Source organism: Dasypus novemcinctus, chromosome 19, assembly GCF_030445035.2.
Source record: "Dasypus novemcinctus isolate mDasNov1 chromosome 19, mDasNov1.1.hap2, whole genome shotgun sequence".
NCBI classification, from domain to species: Eukaryota; Metazoa; Chordata; class Mammalia; order Cingulata; family Dasypodidae; genus Dasypus; species Dasypus novemcinctus.
In genome coordinates this window covers 80129562-80149100 of record NC_080691.1, presented here as the reverse complement: position 1 = coordinate 80149100, position 19539 = coordinate 80129562, and the positions used below count along the sequence as shown (strand labels likewise).

The 19539-nt window shown below is 42.5% G+C and overlaps 1 protein-coding gene and 3 long non-coding RNA genes across 10 annotated transcripts in view; 1 reads left to right on the top strand and 3 right to left on the bottom strand.

Annotated features, from left to right (window-relative positions):
- The window catches only part of RFX2 (regulatory factor X2), a 120950-nt gene extending 103945 nt beyond the window's left edge, over nucleotides 1-17005 (bottom strand). Inside the window, exon 1 of one of the 2 annotated variants that reach the window (XM_071209996.1) lies at nucleotides 16618-17005. In XM_071209996.1, the coding sequence (XP_071066097.1) occupies nucleotides 16618-16627 (10 nt within the window). In that variant the 5' untranslated portion in view covers nucleotides 16628-17005. The remainder of the gene's footprint in view (nucleotides 1-16617) is intronic. The other variant, XM_071209995.1, reaches the window with a different exon arrangement.
- Nucleotides 1-19539, top strand: part of LOC131274641 (uncharacterized) — a 72362-nt gene that overhangs the window by 4630 nt on the left and 48193 nt on the right. The gene's annotated exons all lie outside the window — the stretch shown is intronic.
- Nucleotides 10114-16609, bottom strand: LOC131274642 (uncharacterized). Its single transcript, XR_011646561.1, has 2 exons — nucleotides 13047-16609; nucleotides 10114-10996 (listed from the first exon to the last, which is right to left on the bottom strand). It is a non-coding gene; the product is annotated as an uncharacterized lncRNA (long non-coding RNA).
- Nucleotides 18199-19539, bottom strand: part of LOC111761548 (uncharacterized) — a 40219-nt gene continuing 38878 nt past the window's right edge. For all 4 annotated transcript variants that reach the window (XR_009181939.1, XR_009181937.1, XR_009181936.1 and 1 more), the window contains exon 8: nucleotides 18199-18928. This is a non-coding gene — a long non-coding RNA (uncharacterized lncRNA). The remainder of the gene's footprint in view (nucleotides 18929-19539) is intronic.

The window sequence follows — 19539 nt, the reverse complement described above, 5'->3', positions numbered from 1 at the left end:
TGTGGAAGTCTGCTTGCACACTATGAGTGAGGAGTTGAGAGTTGAGTAGATGCCACAAAAAACATATGACATAAGCATCATTGTGTAAGCAAAAGCCTAGAATATTTGCCATCTGGTCTTTTAGAGAAAATATTTGCCAACCTCCTTCCTGGAGAGAAGGTGTGGAGTTCAGCTGCAAATAGGACAGACAAAAATCCCTATCCACATGGAGCTTTTATTCTAGTGGGGTGGGAATCATCAACAATAAACAGAATAATTAAGTAAAAATATATGGTTATTCCATGGAAGGAGCTGGGATGGGGATGGGTACAAATTGAAATCAGAAGGAAACCGTAGGTGGGGGAAAAATGGTTCTGGAAAGGGGAAGGCAGGGCAATTCAAGGGAAGGTTAGACCTCAGCTCCATTCATTCATTCATTCATTCATTCATTCATTCATTCAGCAAGTCATCATAATAGCACATTCAAAAGTTGTTCTTATGTACCAGACAAGTGTTCTAAGTATTTTTTCACATGCTAACTCAGTAAAATCTCACAACCATACCCAGAAAAAGTTATGCATTATCCCCATTTTACAGATCAGGAAACTGAGGACCAGAAAGAGGAAGTGAATTTGAGCCCCAGAAGTCTGAAACCAAAATCCACACCTTTGACCACCAGCTGGGTGGCTTTCAAACTTTTTTGACCACAACACTTAGCAGAAATACATTTCACCTAGAGGCCCAGCACACACAAACTAATGTATAACTAAAGCCAAATTTTCATGACACGATATTTCATGCAATGCGCTCTGATGTTTTCTATTGTTTCGTTTTAATTAGAATGCTGGTGGTGACTAAATTGATTTCGCAAGTTCCTAAGAGATTGCTTCTTGCAGCTTTTCTTGTGAGTCTTTAGCTTTAGGACTGTTAAAATCTGTCTCATTCATTTATTGATTTAGTCCAATGTATGATTAAGAGTCTGCGATTTGTTAGACAGCATTCAAAGGGCTAGGAACTCAGCTCTATACAAAAATACATACACTTCTCATCCTTATAGGAAAGGCCATTTGGTAATAAATTCCCCAGTAAATGGGCAGGTGGGGATTATCTTAGATAGAATAGCCAGGGTAAGTCTTTCTAGGTTGACCAGTTGTCTCGGTTGGCTGGCAACAGAGGAATTTCCCAGGATGTAAGACATTTGGTACTAAAATTGGGAAGCTCCCGGGTTAAGCAAGAAGAGAGTTGGCAACCTTTGGCCTGAGCCAAGATCTGAATAATGAGGAACAAGAGAAGAAAATGTCAGGAATTCAAAGTCCCTAGTGTGCAAGAAATAGAAAGCAGTGGATGTGGCTGAAGGCCGGGAGTCAGAGGACGTGGGGGTCCTTTCACCTGAAGCCTCAGAGGCTGTGGGAAGGAGCCCTTATCAGGTGAGGAAGCCGCTAGAGGGTTTTCAGCAGACCTGGGGCAGAAGTAACCCGATTTGTGATTTTAAAAGCTCACTTGTGCCACTGCATGGAGAACAGATTGTAGCAGACAGAGGGACAAAGAGAGAACTTGAGTGGTGTCACAGTTTCCCTGGGTCAGAAAGTGTTGCGGCTTGGCTTAGGGACCTGTTAGTGAGGTAGAGGTGAGTGGGTGGATACGGGGTACGTTTTGGAGAAAGTTCTGAGGGACTGGTCGTGTGGCGGGGGGGAGGTGAGGGGTCAAGTTTCAGGTAGAACAAGAGGTGCCTTATATAATGTTTTGTTCAGTCTGTCCAGCTATAAGCCTTGTTTTGAAAAGGCAAATTTGTCCCAGTGCAATGGATATATTACGGAATGATTTGAGTAAAATGCAAATTTCATGTTTGCTTCTGTGCAAGTGCACCTGCGAGAAACGCCAGGAAAATGCCGACTCCACCCAGCTGAACTGACCTGCACGTGCCCGCACGGACCTCGGACGTTTCCCGGCTCCCTCGGTTCCCCACACGAGTTACGAGCCATCATTCATGTGATTTCAGACCACCCTGTTTCTACCACTTCACAGTCACATGCTACAGCCCTCCCAAAACCCACTTCCACGAGGAAACTTTGGGCCTTTCTCAAGGCAAAGGGTCGTGTTTATTGTTGCTTATCTGTATTTCCTAGCCGTTTCACATGTATAAGTCTACTATCTCAAGGAAGAAATCACAAGGGAAATTAGGAAATACTTTTGGGTGAGTGGAAACAAACCGCAGCATACCACAACGTGTGGAATACAGCCAAAGCAAAGGGAAAGTGATAGCTCTAAATGGCTATGTTAAAAAAAGAAGAAAGATCTGAAATCAATAACTTAAAGAACTAGAAACAGAGGAGCAAACTGAACACAAAGCCAGCAGAAGGGATGACGTAATAAAGGTTAGAAAGGAAACAAACAAAATCGAGAACAGAAAAACAACAGAAAAATCCACACGACCAAAAATTGGTTCTTTGAAATGATCCACAAAATTGACAAACCTTTAGCTAGAGAGAAGACTCAAATTAGAACATGAGGCATGAATGTGGGGACCTGACTGGTGCCCTTACAAAAATGAAAAGGTTTATGAGGAAATATGCTATGAATAATTGTCTGCCAACAAATTAGATGACATAGGTGAAACAGACAAATTCCTAGAAGGATAAAAACTGCCAAAATTGGGAAACGGACTTGGCCCAGTGGTTAGGGCGTCTTTCTACCACATGGGAGGTCCGTGGTTCAAACCCTGGGCCTCCTGACCCGTGTGGAGCTGGCCCATGGGCAGTGCTGATGTGCGCAAGGAGTGCCGTGCCACGCAGGGGTGTCCCCCGCATAGGGGAGCCCCACACACAAGGAGTGTGCCCGCAAGGAGAGCTGCCCCGCGTGAAAAACCAGGAGTGGTGCCGCACATACAGAGAGCTGATGCAGCAAGATGACGCAACAAAAAGAGACACAGCTTCCCGGTGCCGCTGACAAGAATGCAAGCGGACACAGAAGAACACACAGCGGGTGGACACAGAGAGCAGACAATGGGGTGGGAGAGGAGAGGAAGGGGAGGGAAATAAACATCCTTTTTTAAAAAAGGATAGACATACAGACTAATGAAATAGAGCTAAAGGTCCAGAAAGAATGTTTCCCATGTACAGTCAAAAGGTTTAAGTCAGAGGTTTAAAGTTGAATCTCTCGTGGGTGCATAGGGTATAATCAGGACAGGCTCCCTAATTTAGGGGACCCAGGGCAAAATGAAAATACAAGGTCTCTCGTTCGAAAGTTATTATGACAGCAGAGCATTAAACCAAGTGCCGGATCCTTCCAAATGTGGGACCCTGGCTCTTGCACAGGTTGCATGCTCATGAAAGCAATCCCAGGTACAACCTCCTGCCCAGGTGATTTCTTTTACCTGGCTAAGTGCACTCTCCAGCAACCATTACTTTCTCTCATTGGTCTCTAGAAACTCAGGAGCCACCCCTTGCGTGTCTTCTGCCGAGGCCCATTTGCTCCTCCAGATGTCATGCAGGATAAGACCCAAAGCACACCCCAGTGCCAGCACTCGTGTTGACGTGTTTCTAGTTCCTGAGAAACACACATCTGCCCAAACAAACTCTGCCTTTGCAAGCCGATCCCGATTTAGCAGCAACTTGCCTTTGCTCAGCTGCCAAAAGGGTTTCAACCAGCCCATCGCTCAGCCTACGTTTTTTTGGCAGGAACCAGGCACCAGGTCATCAGGCCTCCTCATAAATGTAGCATCACACATCCTGCTCTCGGGGGGTCGCCCAGAATTAGGGTGAGGGGCAAGCAGGCTCCTTTCCACCCCCGCCCCTCTGCAAACCAGTTTTCTGCCAAAATTTCTTTAAAACATTCTCTCCCCTAAGAAATTGTATCACTGATGTGGAGAAAGTGGCCACTGGAGGTGTTGAAGTCAGGGAGAGGGAAAAAGAAGTATAATATGGGGGCATTTTCAGGACTTGGAATTGACCTGAATGACATTGCAATGACAGATACAGGCCTTAATATATCCTGTCATAACCTACGGAATAGAATGGGAGAGGGTGTAAATGACAATGTAAACTATAATCCATGCTAAGTGGCAATGCTCCAAAATGTGTTCATCAGTTGCAATGAAAAAAAATTTTTCTCCCCTTATTCTTGCTCCATCCTTTTTTTCCTTTCGCAGTTGGGGGAGCGGACTTTCAGGTTGGCAAACCTTTTCTCAGTTATTTCTTCTGACAATCTGCACCGGACTGTGGATTCCACAACTCTTGCCTCTCGGCCGTTGGGGATTGAGTCATGCCCCGTAAAGAAGCATTCAAGTCTTAATCCGCATTCGGGTAGCGTGTGAGCCCATTTGTCAATAGGGCCTTTAAAGATGTTATTAGTTAAGAAGTGGACTCCTTGGTGAACAGGGTCTTTGAAAATCCTATTTAGATGAGGCCAAATTGAACCCATATGACCGGAGCCATGATAAGGCAGAGGAAATTTGATGCGATCGTTGCAAGAAAGCCATGGGAAGAGACCAAGGAAGCAGACTGCCACGTCATAGAGGCAGAGATGCAAACTCAAGGGACCGCAAAGACTGTGGCAAGCTGGCGCCAGAATGCTCCAGACACAGGGAGAAGGCATGACCTGTCCAAACCTCGATGTTGGACGTCTAACCCCCAAAACCATGAGTCAAAAAAATTCCCATCGTTAAGCCAACCAGTGTGCGGTATTTGTCATAGCAGCGCTAGCAAACTAAGACAGCGCCTTGGTTACAATTTCAGTTTCATGCACTACTATATTTCCTTTCCTGCGTATTGCCTCCATCCCACCCTTTGCCCCTGACTCCCAGTCGGTGTCGATTCCATTAGGAAACTGCATGCCAGGTTAGGCATGGAGCTTTTCTCCCTTTCTCCCCTGTACCCTGTTGTCTAGAGCACTGATTCTCGACTGAGGGTGAGTTTGTCCCACAAGGGATGCTTGGCAAAGCCTGGGCATATTTTTGATCACCATGCCTTGGGGAGGGAAGGTGCTACTGGCATCTATTGGGTTTAGGTCAGAGATGCTGCTCAAGACCCTACAAACCCCAGGAGTTTCCCTCCCCCAACAGAGAATCCAGACAACAGTACGAATCTTGAGAAACCCCACTCTAGAATCAGGCATGCTACACCGCCGTGCTTCAGTAAGTAGTTCTTGAATAAATGGATGGTGGAATGCCAAGCCAGCAGGTCCAGACCTCTTGCCCAAATCTCTTAAAACTAGGCGGGTAGAAACACAGAAGAACTTCTCTCAACAGGGAATTAGAGGAAAGGAATGCAATTCTCTGCTTATATGGAGGATGTTATGCTGATGTGGGCTATGGGTGGGAGGCTCTTTGTCTCTTCGGAGATAACCTTAACCTAAGCTGTCTGTCCTGACTTGTGGGTGTGGGATGGTGAGAGGCTGCAGCCCTGCCTTTGGTGACCATGGCAATGACTCCAGTCCCAGGAAACAGGTTATCAATGCAAACTCTATAAACTTAAAATATTCAGGGGAATGCAAACCAAATGTGCTAAAAGCTTCTCTAGAATGTATGAAGTCCATGCTAAAAGCTTACCTAAGATGTGGAAGATATATGCTAACTCAAGCCTATTGAGAACTGAAACAAAAGGACCATTTGGCCTTTCCTCTCTGTATAAAAGGAACTCAAAAATCTTGTTCGGGGCTCGGGGGTTTGAAACAGAAATCTCCCGAGTCCAGCCGGCTGTCAATAAATCATTTTTCCTTCTCAAAATCATTCCTGAGTCCTGGCCTTTCTATAGGCAAATAATTGAACCTCTCTCAAATTCTACAACAATGCCTCTGATTATAATCTAGGAAAGATACAGAAGAATCACTCTGAGATTCGTCCTTGATTTTATTTCTTTTTCATTTTTTTTAATGCACCTGGGATTGAACCCAGGACCTCGTACACGCAGAGCAGGCACTCAACCACTGAGCTCCACCCATTCCCCGTGGTTTTATTTCTGACCCCAAATGGCAATTATATATTATGTGAGGTCGGCAGGAAACTGGTGTGAATTTCCTACAGGATCTCCCACCTCATGCCTGCTCATTTGTATTTATGCTCTGTTCACGTGCCTGGTTTCCCTATACTGGGCCCAGTGATCTCTTATCTAAGCAGAGCTGCGTCCTCACTCACCTAGGACACTCAGGGCAATCAGAGGGGGAAAGAGCTGAGCCTCTGCTCCTGCAGGGACCACGGAAAAGCTGACATTTCCCCTAGTGGACTCAGCTCCGGTCCATTCTGGAAAGCAGGCTTTGTCTGAAATAGGAAGCCACTCAGACTATACCGCGGTCTTTGTTAGATCCAGCTTGGAGGGAAATACTGGAGCCAAAGTGTACAGTGGAGATAGCCACGGAGCTGAAAAAATTGGGTGGTGGCTGACGTGGCTTGATGCGTACAGATGTCGGAGAACTGCTGCGGTCATATTACTCAGGAAAAAAAGCACGTGCTTTTTAGGGTATTCCTATTTGCATTTCTAAAAGAGAATATTTGTTTTAAAAGGGAATAAATGTATATGTAAATATGTAACTACAAATACATAGGCACATGCACGGACATATACGTAAACTTTTAAGTAAATAAATAAATATTTATTGAGTGCTTATTACCTACCAGGGAATTGTCCCATCGTTTCATCAATAGTAATTTCTTTAATCCTCAGAATCGTTCTTATATACCGCCCCATGTTACATGTAAAGAAGCTGGGTGCCCCGTTTTACATATGAAGAAGCTGGGTGCATTAGTTATCTATTGCCGTGTAACAAATGATCCCAACACTTAGCAGCTTAAAACAACAAACATTTCATTCTCTCACACCATTCCCCTGCGTTAGGGATCCGGGCGGGACTCCAAGTCTCTCGTGAGGTAGGGGTCAAGCTGCCGGTTGGGGCTGCAGCCTCATCTGAAGGCTCGCTGTGGGAGGCTCCACTTCTCAAGTCACTCGAGGGGCTGCCGGCAGGCCCCCGTGCCTCGCTGGCTGTTGGCTGGAGACTTCAGATCCCCGCCACATGGGCCTTTCTGAAGATGCTTGAGTGTCCCCATGACCTGGCAGCTGGCTGCCCCCCAGGGACCCCAGGCAGAAGCCACAGTCCTTCTATAACGTAATCTCAGAAGTTACATCCCATCACTTCTCATAGCCAGGGGAGGGTATTACACAAGAGCGTTGACCCCAAGAAGTGGGGGGGGGGGGGGTCACCCTACTAATAAATTGCAGAGCTGGGGTTTGAGCCCAGGACGTCCGACTCACATGCTTATCTTACTCTACCCTGTATTATGTCTTCTTTCTTTTTTTTTTAAAGATTTATTTCACTTATTTCTCCCCTCCCCCATTGCCTGCTCTCTGCGTTCTTCTGTGTCTGCTTGTCTTCTCATTAGGCAGCTCCGGGAACCAGTCCTGAAACCTTCCATAGTGGGAGAGAGGCGATTCACTGCGGCTCCCCTGTTCTGCTCTGTCTTCTTCTTTTCTCTCCTCTGTGTCTCTTGCTGTGTCATCTTACTGTGCCAGCTCTCTGCGTCAGCCGGCACTCCTGCCTGGGGTGGCTTTCCCATGGTGGATGGAATTCCCATGCAGGGTGGCACTCCTGCAGGGTGGCTTTCCCGTGTGGGCCGGCCCTCCACGTGGGCCAGCTCACCACAGGGGCCAGCTTGCCCTCACCAGGAGGCCCTGGGCATCCAAGCCTGGACCTCCTATCTGGTAGGTGGGAGCCCAATTAGTTGAGCCACATCCATTTCCCTATGTCTTCTTCACGATCTTCTGCAACATGCTTTTATATTCAGAGAAGAGTTCTGGAAAAATAATAATAAAAATAAAGAATATACATAACCATAGGAAGCAGGTTTAGCTTTTCATCATAGATCTTTTTGTTCTGACTGTATGTCTATATAAGGGTTTACCAAGTGCAAGTGCTACTTTTTCAATCATTTTGGGGTGGGGTTCAAAAAATCCCCGTGGCAAAATGAAATGAAAGTGTATATTCTACTAAAATATAAAATAAAAATGGAATGAGGGAAGCGGATGTGGCTCAAGAAGTTGGACGCCTGCCTACTACATGGGAGGTCCTGGGTTTGGTTCCCCAGTGCCTCCTAAAGAAGTTGAACAGGACTACAAGAAGATGCAATGAGGAGACACAACAAAGAAACGCAATGAGAGACACAACAAGTAGGGAGTGGATGTGCCTCAAGTGATTGGGTGCTTCCCTCCCACGTATGAGGTCCCAGGTTTGGTTCCCTATGCCTCCTAAAAAAAAGATGAGCAGACACAGAGAGCACATAACGAACAGACACAAAGAGCAGACAGTGAGCATAAACAATGGGGCAGGGGAGAGAAATAAATAAAATAAATCTTAAGGAAAAAATAAAAAATCGAATGAAAGAATTTATTTTTTTTTTTTAAGATTTATTTTTTATTTATTTCTCTTCCCTTCCCCTCCCCCACCCTTCCATTGTCTGCTCTCTGTGTCCACTTGCATTATTCTGGGACACTGGGAAACTGCGTCTCCTTTTTGTTGCGTCAGCTCTCTGTGTGTGTAGTGCCGTACCTGTGTGGCTTGCTCTTTTCTCAGGCAGGGCGGCTCTCCTTGCGGGCACACTCCTTGTGTGTGGGGGACCCCTACACGGGGACGCCCTTGCATGGCACAGCACTCCTTGCGCGTGGTGGCAGCACTGTATGTGGGCCAGCTCCACACGGGTCAGGAGGCCCTGGGTTTGAACCCTGGACCCTCTGTATGGTAGGCGAAAGCTCTCTCAGTTAAGCCACATCCGCTTCCCAAATGAAAGAATTTAAACCACATGCTTACAAGAAAAGAATTCACCAGCAGATCCACAAGGCCGTTGAGACTGATTTTGAGTTCAAAGATGATACAAAAAATGTTAAGTTCTGGACTTTTTCCAAATCTGCTAGAGGATTTCCCCCCACAGTTGTTAAAATGTTTTTCTTCCAGACAGACCTCTTCCTAATTGACTGTTTTTATTTAACTAATGACTGTTAATTAGCCGGAGCTATTAGAACTTTAAAGAACATTTATGCTTTGATGCTTGGGTTTTAAAAGCCTTTTATTTGGTCCAAACCTGAGTGTGAGCATCCGATCCTTTCAAGGTAGAATAAAAAGACAATTTCCATAATGGCAGGGCTTCTGAATAGTGGATTTTGCATGAAAAAAAAAAAATACCTGTGTGCCTCGAAGGTCTTTATTTTTCTCCCAGCTTTCTCGCTATCCTTGCCACATTTCTCTGCGACACAGAATCATTTCCATAGCAAACTCTTGTGACCTCAAACAGCCTTCGAAGGCGCAGACTGAATACACGTTAAACACGTTTTCTTAAATCCCATTTTTTTCTCCCCAGCCAAATGTATTAACCCAGGCAACCGGGCAGCAGCGGAATAGAATAGCTGTCTCCAAGTTCCCTTGCAAATGAGTGGAAGAAGGAAAGGAAGGAGGAAAAGAGAAAAGAAAGAAGGAAAGGAAATTGGAGAGAAGATGAAAGGGGGAGGAATGAGAAGGAAAGAGGTGAACAAAGAAAAAAAGGGAGAGCTAATCCAAAAAGTCTCAATAACAAAAGCGGTAAGGCAGGCTTATAAAAATGAAGTTAAGGACTTTATATATCCTGCCATAACCCACTGAATGTACTGAGGAGAGTGTGAACTACAGGGAAAACTATTATCCATGTGGGGCAGCAGTGCCCCAAAAGGTGTTCACTGAGTACAATGAGTGTGCCACAAGGGGGTGGGAGGTTGTTGGTGTGGGAGGAGTGGATGGGGGGATGGGGGGGTATATGGGAACCTCTTGTATTTTTTAGTGTAACATTTTTTATGTCATGTATATATCTTCAAAAAAAAAACAATTTACAAAAATGATGTGGTGGGAGGTGGGGAATGGGTTATATGGGGGAAAAATAAATAAATAAAGAAGTTTTTAAAAAATGAAGTTAAGAAGCTTGGATTCTTAGCAGACCTAAAGCTGTGCCAGTTGTAGTGGTAGCATAATATGTTGACTATTCTAAATCCCATGCATGAAAATTAGTTATTTCTTAAAGAAATTGCACAATGATCTGCCTAACAATTTGGCACAGGTACTCTAATACTGTTGTAGAATTTGAGAGAGGTTCGATTATTTGTGTATAGAGAGGCCAGGACTCAGGAATGATTCTGAGAAGGAAAAATGGTTTATTGACGGCTGGCCGGACTCGGGAGCTTCCTGTTGCAAACCTGAGCCCCCAACAAGACTTTAGAGTTTCTTTTATACAGAGAGGAAAGGTTAAATGGTCCCTTTGTTTCAGATCTCAATAGGCTTGAATTAGCATATATCTTCCACATCTTAGGTAAGCTTTTAGCATGGACTTCATACATTCTAGGTAAGCTTTTAGCATATTTAGTTTGCATTTCCCCTGAATACTTAAAGTTTATAGACCTTGCATTGTTGAACTGTTTCCTGGGACTGGAGTCGTTGCCATGGTCACCAAGGGCAGGACTGCAGCCTCTAACAGTCTCACACCCACAAGTCACAGACAGCTTAGGTTATCTCTGAAGAGACAAAGAGCCTCCCACCCATAGCCCACATCATTTCCCCCCTTTGCTAAAGTTTAACTTGCTAGGCTTTGGCATAATTATTGTTGGAGCTATGAAGTGGGTGCCTGTTTGTTGTTTTGATTGATTATTTATCAATCTTTAGTGTAGCATCCAGGACTTTGTTTTTAGAAGTTTAGAAGTTTTCATTCTGGACAGCAGAATCCTGGGCAGGGGTCCCCCTGCAATCATCCTGCGGCCACCGGCGCTCACGTGGATTTCCAGTCAGGCTCCAGATCCATCAATTAAATTTGTTTTACCCTTAGAGTTTACACCTTTAATCTTAAAGGGATGCTGAAGGGAGATGATCTCTTTTCTGTAACTGCTTCCTGCTGGCCATGGGCTGTAGTCATTGCCTAACAAGGTGTAAAACTCTTATTTTATTTTAACTGGAGGAAGATGGATCCGGCATTCTGTACGAAGTTGGATGAAGTTTTCATATGGTTAACAAGATGTTCACTCTGAAAGAAACAAACTTAATTAAAAATTTGGCATACCCATTTTTAAAAGAGGACATTGGATTACAGAGGTAGACAAGGTTTGGTGCTTATAAAGATGGCACTCCTTTTTAAAAGCTGGTGGGAAGCGTATATATATATATTTTTTCTAAGTTATTTATTTTTAGAGAGAAATTGCAATAGATTCTTAGCTTTGTTTGAAGACACATTTCAAGCTGTTTAATGATTGCCACTCATGTGCTCTGTCAGATGCTCCTGGTGAACTGGCATCCTTTGGGCAATTGGTTTCATTCAGGATTAATGCACTAAGATGGAAATTTTCTTAGTTTTTAGCTGTGGGAGTGATCAGAACTACAGAATAAAGGTTTTTTTTACATTTTGGTTTTAATTGTACAATTTCTGGTAATTTTGACTGTTTAATAGGTGACTCATTATTAGCAAGCAAGCCTCATTTTTGCTACACAGTAGAGTACACTAGAATAGTAAGTTGACTGAGCCTGGCTGAGACTGCCACCTTATTCTATATGTTTATTAACTGTTTAGAAAATGAATTTACTAGGAATCTAACATGTCTAATATACTTTTGCACTTGATTCAAAATAGAAAAGATAACGTTATAATTATTAGGCATATATTTAGTACAAGATAAAAGTACAGCACTTCATATTAACTAATATATTACTTAATGCATAAGGATTCAGAGTTGCAATTAATAGTTTTAAGTTTCAGGTTTGTAATACTTTACATGTTATCTCTCCATGAGAGCAGGCCATAATGCCAATTGTGTTTAAGTTTTACTTACAGTATCCTGGTATCATGGCTCCACTTAGCATGTTCTTCACGCAGTGAGCAAGTCGCAGCATCGTTGATCCTCAAGAGATTTTCCAGTATTCTACCAGCCTGGTGCATAGTGCTCTCTGGCACTATGGAACAGTGCCAGTCTGGAGGCGATGTCCATTGTACACTTGGCTGTACCGAGTCATTATTGGCTGCTGCAGGAGCTTAAAACTGCAACGTAGTTTCCATCGGCCAGGAGCCAAACCAGAGGCTGATATAGCAAATATTTCTAATTGAGGGGTCAGTGACCAGCCTAGCCAATAACTCACATGGAGAGGTAACCTGTAATGTATTCAAGGCCTGGTTTGAATGCACAAAAGAGTTTGACAATGTTAAAGTTTATTCCTTGTTTTTATATATATTTTAGACAATTTAATGCAACACATCATATATTAAATGACTGTTTACTTACACAATTTTACCATGAAGATTACAGTAGGTACTTTACTTCAGTAATAGAGGGAAAAAAATTATTTTTCATTGTTAAAATGAAAACAGAAGATTCCCAATAGAATCAAGATAACTTTTTATTACCATTTATTTAAATATGCACCTTGCAGTGGCCTTCAGACAGGTTTTATTACCATGAAGTTATTTTCTGCAACCAATACCAATCCAAGTTTTTAGTTAACAATGACTTCTAGAACTGGAACTATTTAAAATTTTCAGTTTGGAAGATGTTTTACAAACTCTTTATAATTGACTATAACCACATTGACTAGCCACCTCATGTTTAAATAAACTTATTAAATTACAATTACCAACCAAAGAAATTTATTTACTTAAGAGAGCATATTTACAATATTTTTTCTTTAGCCTAATTTCACCAATGTGAACTTACAATTTCCATTACTTTAAAGATTTTGTATATATAATGTTAATTTAGTTTTTAAGTTAACTATGGGAGATTACACTCAAGTTAAATAAAATTGAAACCATTATAGTTTATGCAAAGAATGTTCTCTGTTTTCCTTACAGGGAGCTAAAAACTTCTTTTCTTTGTTTAAGCTTTGAAAATGAATAATTTTAAAAAGCATACCGACTACCAGGTTTTAAAAAACATTACACAATTACTTAAATTTGTTTAATCATAATCCAGGAAAGATCTCTCCATAGTTTTATGGACTTTTCTTTACTTATTGAAATTTGTCAACAGAGTCACTAATTACATTTATTTTTGTTGGAAAGAAATCTTCTGGAAGAAAATAAGGCTCACCTGATTGTGAAGAAGAAAAGAATTTATTTTCAATCTTGCAAGAAGGGGCGCACAACCAGAAAACATGGCTGGTGCCCCGAACAAAGAAAAATGACACAGTTTATACCCCTAAGCCTAGCACGCGAGCTCTTCCTCTGTTTCTCCATAGCCTGGATACTTCAGAAGTTACAGCCTATCTGAGAAGATTTAACTTTCCCACGCAAAAGTTTGTGATTTAATTGTGATTTAACCGCTTCCTCCATTACATTCTAACCATTTTAGTTTTTACCTGCTCCCCTTGGTCAAATAAGGAATGGAATTTAGTGCTGAATTGGTATTGACATAGCTCTTTCTTGGGCATCTTTTATTGCCTCTAGGACTGGCTTAAGCTGGTTTCCTTTGTTGCTGTTTAACCTGGAGTGGGAGACTGAGGCAGTAGGCTGCCAGGTTACAGTAATCAATATTTTCTTCTTTTATGTGAAAACTAAACTAATCTTTGTTTTTTACATTTTATGGCTGACAAAAGGTTTAAACTGGGAAATTACAGGGCAAACTGATTCTTAGTTCTTTAGCCTAGTAAGATAGGTTTAATCTGCCACACCTAGTCTTGCCTTTAAAACTCTTTGCAAAGAGGAGGCCCTTTCCCAATAGTTTCTATAATCAGATTTTTGTATGACTTTTTCATCCTGCTTAGTCTAATTTGGGCTCTAAGAATATTTATTCACATATATAACTGTATATTTAATTTTTAACAATTTGAATAGAGTTTTTTTTAAGAATTCTCACTTGTTAATTTGATACTATCATCCTGATACATGAAGGCATACACCAAGCAAACGGTAGACACAAATAGAGTTAGACACAGAAACACAACTCATTGATGTTACTTATAATTTGCATTATTTTATATATTGTTTAGCTTAATTTGGGTTTCAGAAATATATATTACTTTATAACTGCATATTTAACTTTGCCAATTTGAGCAAATAGGCAGACATGAATAGTTTGACACAAAAACATAACTTTAGTTTATGTTTTGTAAAACTTCTATTTTTTTTTACAATATAAGTGTGACTGCAAAACATTTCAAAGACTCCTGAAACTTTTCTTTTTTTTTTTTTTTAAGATTTTATTTTTATTTATTTATTTCCCCTCCCCTCCCCCGGTTGTCTGTTTTCTGTGTCTTTTTGCTGCGTCTTGTTTCTTGTTTCTTTGTCCGCTTCTGTTGTCGGCAGCGGCACGGGAAGTGTGGGCGGCGCCATTCCTGGGCAGGCTGCTCCCTCCTTCGCGCTGGGCGGCTCTCCTTATGGGTGCACTCCTTGCGCGTGGGGCTCCCCTACGCGGGGGACACCCTGCATGGCGCGGCACTCCTTGCGCACATCAGCACTGCGCATGGGCCAGCTCCACACGGGTCAAGGAGGCCCGGGGTTTGAACCGCGGACCTCCCATGTGGTAGACGGACGCCCTAACCACTGGGCCAAAGTCCGTTTCCCTGAAACTTTTCTTAATTTGCACTATGACTGTGCAGTTTTACACTATGACCATGCAGTTTTACACAAGAATTTTCCTTCTTAATTAATGGATTGTAACCAAAATGTTCTCAATGCTTTAGCACCATTTTTTGTTTCAGAACTTTATATTTTACTTTAAATTTAGCAGAATTTTGGATAAGCAACAAGATTAATTCTATGTATATTCACTGAGGCTATTTGAAGCCTCAGGGAGACAGACTGGTTTCTCTCATGAACTGCCGCTCTTAGGAACACTGATAGTCAAGGCAGGAGACTTCTCCCCAGTTTTTTCCCCAGTTTTTGGAAATAATAAAACTCCAGTGGTCGTTTAAACCCAAGGGCTAAGAATTCCACCAGGCAGCAATTTCGTTTATACTTGGATTCATGAGAGAAAGCAGGGTTACTAATACCAGTGGGACAAGAGCTGTTATGAAATAACCACAGCCAAAGGCAAGGGGTGAGGCTAGGCTTGAAGTAACCATAAACGAAGGTAAGGTTAGTTTAGAATTTACACTTAAATAACAGTTTCAGGCTAAATTCACCCAGCTATAATTTCAATTATTATCTTTCCACTGTTTTATAATATAAATGCATTTATAAATGATCTTAACTCAGTTAGTTTTTATTAATTTTTTTAACCTTAAGGTGAATTGGATACCTTTATTAATTAAGCTACAAGAATTTTATTAATAACAATTCTGTGAAGTCTTGCCTTTTCTTAGTAATGGAACAAATTCTCATCTGAAAGTTATGCATTTAATTCACCAGCAAGAGAGTATTGCCCTTTAAAGATTCATTTTAAACTACCTTTTTACCTTTTTACCATGAAGTCTTAGGCACCAGCAACTGACAAAAGCCAAACATGGATTTTAAAGTGGCATTTCATTCTTTTTTTTCCTTTTCCCTCTGTAGTTTCACAACCCTGAAGTTCCCAGCCAGACCACTGAAAAGGCTAGCAAGTGATTAGTGGTCTATTGTTTCAAGCCATAGCCTCCTTTCTTCAGACGATTTTACAGTTCTAAAGCATTCCAAAGTATTTCTACAGTCTTACAGAGAGAGATTTTGGCCTTGACACCCTAGGGAGGGAAATTTACTGCCTTTATTCTGATTCTGCTTTTCACCCCCTTCACTTCCCCCCCTTCCAGGCAGTTGGGTGCACAACAATCAAACAGGAATGCGGCTTATGAATAGAAGGTGTGGACTCACTGGAAAGGGGCAAACCGCTCCCCCCTTTCCAGCTTTCTGCCAAAATGGGCAGACAGAACCTACTAAAATTTGGCACCCCTCCTGGGGACCCAGCCACCCTGACTGGGGCAGCCCCAACAAACTTGGGTGCGTGGCGCAGACACAGAAGTCCTCCAAGCCCCGGCAAAGGGGCAGACCAGAGACAAGACAGCAGAGCATGCGCAAACATCTAGACTCTGCAAACATCCAGACTCCTGTTTTGCCCCATAATCACTTCACCCCTTTGCCAATGGCAAGGGAGGGTTTCCAGCTCAACTAAATTCTACTTTACATAAGGACACAACTCCAACACCAACATTGAGCTGACACAGACAGAAGCACAAAGGTCACTAATCTGACCCTCAAGTTTTTTATGTATGTTTTTCAGCACTGCTGCCCCCACAGCCATCACAAACCTTAGAACACTTAACATTTGGTATAAAGCTAATTCATTCACAATTCAGCACCGTAACAAAAGATTCCAGCTAGACCTTTTCCACTGTTTAACTTTACACCCAGACCAAGTTTCACTAGGAAAGCCGATCCATTTTCCTGTAACCAAGTTTTTTAATAAAATCCAGGACATTAGGACTCGAACCTATAAACAACCTTCCTATTAAAATCAAGACTTCACTCCCCAGTGGATATAAGACCAGTACCAGATTTTAACATGCAGTTAGACAAACCCAAAACACCAGGCTTTTTCCTGGTTTTTCTCCTTTTTCCAGACCTAGAGAGAACGGCTTCCCCCCAATTTTGGGGGGGTCTACTAGGGTTCTCTCGGGAGGTGATCAGCCTCCTCTTCCTAGCAATAAGAGCTAGGGCTTTCCAGACTGTGCTCGCCTGGGGAGTCTTACCTTCTTCCATGTCTGGAGTTCTTTTTCATTCCCAGAATCTTTCTCTTCAGACCTTCCATTGCCCTCGATTTTCGTCGGGAAGATGGAGCTCACATCTTTTCTGGATTAAATTTAATCCAGATTTGGGGCTCACCCAGATTTGGGGCTCACCCAAGTCCTCCCGGCTTCCTCGGGGATTTGGAAGGGGCAGCAAAATGCTACTGTCTCTGCCCTTCATTTGCAGTCCTGGGAGAGCCCCCAAAAATGTTATAGAATTTGAAAGAGGTTCAATTATTTGCGTATAGAGAGGCCGGGACTCAGGAATGATTTTGAGAAGGAAAAATGGTTTATTGACAGCCAGCCAGACTTGGGAGCTTCCTGTTACAAACCCGAGCCCCAAACAAGACTTTCGAGTTTCTTTCATACAAAGAGGAAAGGTTAAATGGTCCCTTTGTTTTAGTTCTCAATAGGCTTGAATTAGCATATCTATCTTCCACATCTTAGGTAAGCTTTTAGCATGGACTTCATATATTCTAGATAAGCATATTTGGTTTGCATTTCCCCTGAATACTTAAAGTTTATAGACCTTGCATTGTTAAACTGTTTCCTGGGACTGGAGTTCTTGTCATTGTTACCAAGGGGAGGACTGCAGCCTCTTACTGTCACACCCACAAGTCAGAGAGCTTAGGTGATCTCTGAAGAGACAAAGAGCCTCCCACCCATAGCCCACATCAATACGAGGGTCGACAGTGCTTTGCGGCTAACATCTTTATAGATGACGCTGGTTGTTATTTGGGGGTGTGCTTCTTGCAAACTCTGTCACCTTTATTATTCATTGGAGAAAATCACAAATGGGAAAAGGAATACAGTAAACCATATACCACGTGAATGGGTCAATTGAAGGTGTTAAATCTGTAGATTTGCCATTTCTCTCAATTTTCTTGTGCACTTCCTCTTGTTTTTTTTTTCCCCAAGGCCATTATTGTTTGAGAATATTCACTTTTTGTTTTAAAGGACATTCACGCTGCATGAGTGATGTTGAGAAACATGTGTCCTTCTTGCAGCGAAACCCATTTTAGAGACTTTGAACATATGCATTAGGCTTTAAACACAAACAGAATAAAATTCCAGAGGGTGTTGAAGGTATGATGGATTCTGGTTTATCTTAAAACTTCCATTTCTGAAATTGTCAAATAGAGGGAAAGGAGGCTACTGTTTCAACTCACATAGGGGTATATTTATTTTCTCCTGCTATGAGGGCAAGCAATAAAAATATTAAGAAACATAAAGGTTTGGACAAATAGGCCCACCTGTCTGCCTTGAAAAATTCCTAACTGCAACAGGATTTGCTGGTCCGGTGCTTCTCAATCATTTTTGTTGCAAGGCTCAAGAAAGAAATGATTTTTTATTTTATATAAGGTACTGGGAATTGAACCCGGGACCTCGTACATGGGAAGCAGGCACTCAACCACTGGGATACACCCGCTCCCCGGAAATGACATTTATGTGGCACAAATGTGTGTAATGTTGGGTGTTTGGAGGGTGTCTGCATGGAGCTTGGGAAAAACAAATAAGGGGAGGGAAAAAACCAAAGTTCTTGGGAAGGCTTTTTTTAACTTTATTTTTTAAAGAAGTTTTAGATTACAGAAATGTTACATCAAAATATAGGGGACTCCCATGTACTGCACTGCATTGCCCTCTCACATTTCCCCCATAAATAACATCTTATGTGAGTGCGGTACATCCATTAAAATTGATGAACAAATATTCAAGCAGTGCAACTAACTGTGGTTTATAGTTTACATTACAGTTTACTTTGCACTGCACTGTTGTGGGAACTGGCTTCCCTGTTCCTTATTGTAAATGTTACACCTGTTCTATTGTAGATGTTGCAGTTGTTCCCTCTTATTGTAGATGATGTTGCAGTTCTGATCGCAAACAGCTGCTCCGTAGTTTCCAATAAAAAAGAGGTGAAAACTAGGGTTGAGACTCTCTGTTCCAGAAGCTGTGAGTCCCCTGGTCCCAGCTTTATCTCCTCTCTCATGTCTCTCTCTCTGTCCTTTATTTCTGTAAGTTCCGTGTTGCCTTCCCTTCGAGGCTACAGATTGCTGACTTAGCGCAGCAACTGGCACCCAACGTGGGGCTTGAAGGGAAGAAGGATCACCGCGAGCGACACTCAAGTTGGCGTAACAGCGCAGAGCCCCGGGTGGTTTGGAGAGGTTCAAAGTCCTCGAGGGTTTGCTTGTTTTCCCCAGGAGACAGAGAACGTCCTGTGTGGGTACCAGCTCGTCGGATAAAGCCAGACCATGAACGCCAAGAGCCAACAAAAGTCCTGTGAACCCAGAACCTCCGGTCATGTTGATGTAGGCTATGGGTGGGGGGGGAGGTTGTTCATATTTTCGTAGATAACCTGAGCGGTACGTGCCCTAAGCTGTGCGTTTGGAACAGTGAAAACTGCAGCCTTGCCCTTGGTAACCATGACAACAACTCCAGTCCTGGAAAAACAGTTTAGCAATGCAAACTCTATAAACTTTATATATTCAGGGAAAATGCAAACCAAATGTGCTAAAAGCTTATCTAGAATGGATGAAGTCCATGCTAAATGCTTACCTAGGATGTGGAAGATATATGCGAATTCAAGCTTATCGAGCACTGAAACAAAGGACCATTTGGCCCTTCCTCTGTATAAAAAGAACTCAAAAAGCTCGTTTGGGGCTCAGATTTCGAATAAGCAGCTCCAAGCCTGGGTGGTTGTAAATAAATCCTCTTTCCTTCCCAAAATTATTCCTGACTCCTGACCTTTCTATACTCAAATAATTAAACCTCTCTCGACTTCTACAACAATGTCGATGGAGAGACAGATGCTGGAAATGGCACGGTGGGGTCTCATTCTGAAGACTAGAATGGCTTTACATCCAAGTATCTAAACTACAGAACTTGTGC